At 42.4% G+C, this 6,455-nt stretch overlaps 1 protein-coding gene across 1 annotated transcript in view; it reads left to right on the top strand.

The window, feature by feature from the left end:
* tafa5l (TAFA chemokine like family member 5, like) overlaps nt 1-1,919 on the top strand; it is a 25,662-nt gene extending 23,743 nt beyond the window's left edge. Inside the window, exons 3-4 of the mRNA XM_076102068.1 lie at nt 41-168; nt 1,887-1,919. Of these exons, the coding sequence (XP_075958183.1) occupies nt 41-168; nt 1,887-1,919 (161 nt within the window). The remainder of the gene's footprint in view (nt 1-40; nt 169-1,886) is intronic.
* Nucleotides 1,920-6,455: the final 4,536 nt, after the last annotated feature.

A 6,455-nucleotide genomic window follows, 5' to 3' on the forward strand; every position in this document is an offset into this window, starting at 1 on the left:
TAACGTGCCTCTTTTTCCCCCTTGTCTTTCGCCCTCTCAGCGCGAATCGTGCGGAGTCGTCAGTGGTGCGAGATGGCTCCCTGCCTGGAGGGGGAGGTCTGCAGCTACCTGTTCAACCGATCTGGCTGGACCTGCACCAGGGGCAGCGGTCGCATCAAGACCGTCACGGTAATTTACAAGACATGAAATTAATATACGCCATGTGCAGTTAACAGCATCACGCCGCCATCTTTCAGTGTGGGCAACGCAAGCTGGTAGTGATACGTGAGGCCAGCTCCCAGGCTTTAAAGACTGCATCAATACTCTGTGTGTAGAAAACAGACGCTAAACTGCTTTCTGTGGCTTGAAATCACTATTTATAATTCACAATTTAACGTGCAATTGGAACAAATCAGTGAAACCAAACTTCTGGGTCCCACTTCTTTAAAATAATATTGTAAAGAGAGTAAATAAACAGAGGCACAAACTACTACAAAGTGTTCTGAACATGGTTGTTTCTTCATTGTCTGTAACCCACCTCTAACTTTGCTCTGTTGTTTGCGCTGCACCAATAAATAAAAGAAGATGGATAAAAGATGCCAGCTTAGCTCTGCACTGCCGATACCTCATTAGTATTGAAAAAATGCATACCAAACTTATCTTAGTACTCTGCATTTTACAAGGAATTGTAAACGTGAATTCCTCTCAGACCATCTTAAATTCACCGGTATCTTACTAGGAATACTCACCATTTCAGGATCTCCTCCCATAAATAAATCATTTGAAACTATTCTGTGCACTTGCTCAAACAAGAGATCAGACATTTTAGGTATCCGTGTGAGAAAAATCATTTTAGCCGACAACAGTCCATGACCTCTTCCTGACTTTGCGAGGGATTTAAATGAACACAAAACATGTTACATTTTTAAAGCCTCCAATATGGTGTCATCTGGTCCTCTGTAGGCTCCTCTCACAGTGCAACATGCATCCAATGCCTCAGAGCTGCCAATGCCACAGTGCTGACTGAGGCTTTGCTCTGTGATCAACTCTCATCTGATTCAGGATGCACAAAGCCAGCAAGCGTTCGCAATCTGACCGAGGGCTCACTTGATCTTTTACATTTTCGTACCATTAGAAAGGAAGAATCAATATGAATGTTTGAAAGCCATGAGTAGGGGGGAAAAGAAACAACAACAAAAAACAAGAGATGACAGGATGGATAGAGAGCAGGAGAGACTGCATATCCTCATCGTCAGGTACACGAGGACGAAGGTCAACCTGTGACTGGATCTCTTGATTTCTCTCGCTTTCTCTCATCACTTGCTGTGTCTTTATCTCTCTCGCTCCTCCGCCTCCTCCGTCCAGCAGCCCTGGGCAGCTGCGTCACATTTCATGCACGCATTCCCATCATGCTGTAATCTACCCTGACAGCACACTTAGGTTAGTGTTTTGCTTTTATACATACATTTATAAAAAAAAAAAAGAAATGCAGATTTTTGTATTCCACAGCATATTCTCAATAAACTGTTGCCGAGGAGATTTTTTACTGCAGAAGTTAATCACAAGTGATGCTGCTGCTGCTGTTTTTTTTTTTTTTTTGTGCTTTGTTTGGTTTTGGAGGGGACAGGGAGGCTTTGGCAGCAGAAGAGAGGATGTATCCAGAGGTATTTGTTGTAAGACCTAAAATGGGAGGAAAGCGCATCCTGGAAGATAAATGGAAATGAGAAATCTATAAGGAGGATTGATCAGGCTGGAGAGAAGAGAGGGGGGGGGGGGATAGAGGGCCATGCTGCCGCTCGGCCACTGGCCAAGCTCTGTCTGGCCACATCTCTGTGCGAGTATCTTGGGTGTGGAGAGCGAGTTCAAATTGTGAGAGCACCTGTCTTCACATGCTAATCCCATTGCAGAGCAGCACTCAGTGTGACAACGTGGGTTTCTGAAAGCTGATAATGGCTGCACTCATTATCCGTGCTGTGGTGCGGAGGCTTGACGTAGGTGGAGTTAGCCACTGAAATATAGTGACAAATGTACCCATCGATGGGCAAATCATGTATCTAATAATACATATATCATGCTGCTAATATCAGTTAAACGTATATGGGTTGGGGTTCGATAGCGTCGTATCGAATCTAAATCCTGTATAGCATTCCCCTATCGAATCTATTTAAGTTCAGCTTTCAACAATTGTAAGGTAACCAAAGTTAAAAAATGACTTAAAGATCCAATTTAGATTTGTATTCTGAGTGCTCAGAGAAACACCAGTTTTGTGTGGCAGCCTAATTACTGCTCACAACCTGTAGCTACAACCTGCCATTGAGATAAGCAGCAGAGGACGTGAAATGTTGATTAAGTGGTTCTGACACAATGAAAAGATTGACGTCACCCGCTGGTGTTAACATCTTATTTTCACAAGCTCTGTAACGTTCCAACACATTCTCCTTCTCATCTCGTTAAACACAGCAGCTTCAAACTACGACTCTCTACAATCCCATCTAGCGTCAAGTCAATTCACAGCCGTTACGTGTATATGCTGTCTTTTCAAAATAAACTTCAGAGTTTACAGGAAACACCTTGGTTAGGTTTAGGGCAACATCATAGTTTGAGTTAGAATAAGTATGTTTGCTATGTAGTAGCTATGTAGCAACGTAAGTCAAGTAAATTAATGTTGCTTTCACACAGGACATAGACACTGGTTTTCTGGCTGAGAGTCCAATGTATTTCTACCCATCCATCCCCGCTGCTTCATTGCTATACAGACTTTATTGCTCTTTATACTACGTCACCTGACCAAGCCGCCGTTTTTGATGACTTGGTAGTAGAGTGGGCTGGACGTTCATATGTTTAAATCATTGAAATGATATATATGAGAGTTTACCCGGGGAAATGATGGAATAGACAGCAAGCCAGCAGCAGTTTTGATAAAAATCGACAACTGTGTGTAACCAGTTATGAGCAAAAACATAAATATGTATCTTCCTCCAGGAAACCATCTCTGTTGTCATCTGTAATTTTCCAGCATGTTTTTGATTTAGTGATTGTTTTTGCATCAGTTGTCACAGTATCTTGACTCCTGCTGTAGGTTGGAGTTGGTCAACCAGCCTATGCCGCTTCAATATTGAGTGCTATAGTGAGTCCTCTGGTGTCACTATCAGTCCGAATGGAGAAGTGAGATATTAAAATCTAAAAGGCAGGCTGCCATGAGATTTAGTGAGCACACTCCTTCTCCTCGGATGTAAAACTCTTTGCCACCCTCAGGCCCAAAAAAACTTTGCACACCAGGAATCTTGCTATAAGATCTTCATGATTTTGCTAAAGCACAGTCATGCTCCCAATGGGATAAAAACCTTCTGATTTAAACAGCTACGTGGCCTTTCCTCGAGTGCCACTTCGTGGAAAACTTAACATTTGAAGATTGACCTGCTGCAAGAAAATCTAAGTTGTTTAGTTTATCCAACACAATTAATCTTGATTAATATTAGCAGCCAGTTGCAGATGCAGTGTGCCAAAATGTATGACTTTTAACCTTTAACTGCTAACTGTTCCACCTGCTGGATATTAGCACTCTGTTTAACTTTCACAGGCTCTTAACAAGCCTTCAAGGGAAAAAGTCATGAATATGAACTATGAATTAATATGTCAATGAATTAGACCTTCACTTTTCTGCTCACTGTGGTCAAGAAAGGTCCTCTGGTAAAGAAATGATCAAAATTCAATGTTTTTACAAAAATGGTGGCTGTCAAGCTATTTATTAAATCCTTGAAAACTTGAAAACTATGAAAAGTTCTAATCATCAAAGATGTCCATTGTTTCAATTTAGGTGGATTGTGTTAAATGCTTCATTAGAACAGTTTAATGTAAATGATAATGACCTCTGAAACACCATGAAACTTAAAGGCTATACATATGTAACACTAACCAATTCTGCAATAAATAGGAATAAATTATCATAATAAATGTCTTAATAGAAACGTCAACCTGGTATATTGATGAAGTAACACACCAGACTAACGACACACACCGTAGACCCCTGCCCCTGCACCTGCAGCTCTTTCTATACGCAGCCCCCCTTAGCCTCCGCTCGGCAGCCCGCCCTCCTGTGTGTGCAGCTCACGGTGGCACTGCCAGGTCATACTCTCCAGCCTAACCTGCTAATGGAGTTTGCATATGCAGCACGCTCTCCACTGCCAGCTAGCCATTAATATGAATCACTCTCTGGAGGCACCCCCAAACAAGCTGGCAATTTGTCTTCACTAGTGAGCCGCTGAAAGGTCTACATATGATATTCTCCGAGGTGGAAAGCGCAATTCGAGCAGGCTGGGGCGGGGTGCTATCAGGTTGGTTTCATACACTTGACGGGGTGTGGAGGGGAGGGGCGATTTGAATAGTTAGGTTACACAAGAGCACAGTTGGTCGTCTCTGTGTGAATGCATGGAATTGGCCGTCAGGTGGAATAATGACAAGACAGACTGAATTCAGGACAGTTAAATGTTTTCCATCCTTTCAGGCGAGCGAGAGCATTGTGAGATTGCATCACTTGCTCCCTTGCTTGGTGAGAGCTCTTGTCAAGAGCTCTACTGAGCCCTATTATCCGCCTTTGCTAATCAAGTGATGGGCTCAAATTGAAACTAGAAATGCTTCTTCAGTGCAGGGCAGGACCAGATTATTCTCCAAAATATTATGTTCTTTGCTTCAAACCTGAGATCACAGGCTAGAGGGAGCTTGAATTATGAAATGCAGGCTCTTGAAACCCTGATTTGATCATATTCAGACTGCGGTTTTCACGTGTCCTCCGTCGCTCTGGCAATGCTGGGAAAAAGAAAAATCTTCCTACACACCCACACAACAAATGCCACTTGCTCAGCTAGTGTGTGGCCTGGAGAGAAACAGAACAGTTGCAGCTGGGCATATTTTTTGCCAAATGAAGGAGAGTTTCAAAATGAACTGCACACACACACACACACACACACACACACACACACACACACACACAGCAAAACCCAGTAGGTCAGAGACGCTTGCATCATGTTTTTTAAGCATTTTTCTTTTTTTTCTGCGCTGATGGCCCTCCTCCAGCTATGTGCTCTTTATTCCAGTGTCAGCCAGGGCAGAAAGCTAGTGAAGTGTGTATAGTCCTGACAGTGCTGCTGAAAACATGAAGACATTATAACCAGTTCGCTCTGGTAGCTCTTCTGAAAGGGGAAAAAAAGAAGTCAAAGGTGTTCCTCATGAGAAACAGAGAAAAGGGAAACAGGTGTTTGAGTGGAGAATGTTACAAATGTGATGCAGATGAGCAAAACAAAGTGAAAAACTGGATTCATTTCACCACATCAATACAAAATGTTCCTCTCCAGCTATGAAGGAGTTATGAAATGATCACCTCTTATGAAAGAGGTGAGAAAGTTCCACAGTGTCGTTGTGTAACACTTGCTAGCACCTCGGTTATAAAGGCTTACATGTGTACGAAAAAAAGCCACGCAGCCAAGTGATGTGTCGCCATGGTCACTGCTTTGCTGGCAACCCATCTGACCAGAGACAGACTTCTAATGAGCTCGCTTCTCAAAGGCAACGCAGCGCACCCGCAGGCTCTGTCAGCAACTGTTTGTGTGCCGCTCGTTGAAATGAATTGTTGATTAGCTGAGGTTGAGGTTGGAGAGTGGAGATGACAGATTTTCGGTTGGCTTGGTGTCATGAGTGTAAACGATGGGAAATGATAATGTGTTGTCCAAGTAAGAACAAACAGAAAGCAATGTCATCTATCTCTAGCTACATCTAATGTTGAGGTGACGTCATTTCACTTTTCCTCCAACTGCCATTACATTTTTTACCAAAATGTCCTTGAAATAATGGCATTTACTTTATTCTAGTGAGTTATTTCAAACTTCACAACAAACAGGTGGAAATACGGCACAATTCTCCACAATAAATCCCATTAAAGGAGACCCACAATGGCTTCATCCTATTGATAAGTATCGTCAGTAAAGGCCAAATTCTGACATCAAATTCTGTTGTCCAAAAACTATTTAAAACACGTCCCTGAGCCTCACGACTGCACTAAGTGACAAGTTACGTCATTGCCATGAACGTAACGTTATTTATATAAATTTATATAAATAAAATTTATATTGAGTCAATCCCACATGAAGGATTTTGGGACTTCTTTTTACTACATGCTTGACTTCCTGCTTTTTCCTACATGTTGCTTTCGTGCTGCTGATGTAACACAAGCAGTCTAGACAGAACGCAGCATTAGTTGACCGGAAACAGAGGTTCCTTTACTCTTCTTGTGTATTATCTTAAGAGCTGCTCTCTCCCAGTATTAAACCACTAATCTGATTCAAACAGCACTTGAAACAACCTTGTGAGCACTGTTGGCTCTGTGCTAATGAAAAGCGATAATCCTGCAGTCGGTACTGAATAAAATGTTTTCAAAAGCGAAGCAAGTTCAGCTGGAAAGCCTGAATGCTGCCACATTCCTT

This window comes from Anarhichas minor, unplaced genomic scaffold (assembly GCF_050575085.1).
Source record: "Anarhichas minor isolate MPS153535 unplaced genomic scaffold, ASM5057508v1 ptg000003l, whole genome shotgun sequence".
NCBI classification, from domain to species: domain Eukaryota; kingdom Metazoa; phylum Chordata; class Actinopteri; order Perciformes; family Anarhichadidae; genus Anarhichas; species Anarhichas minor.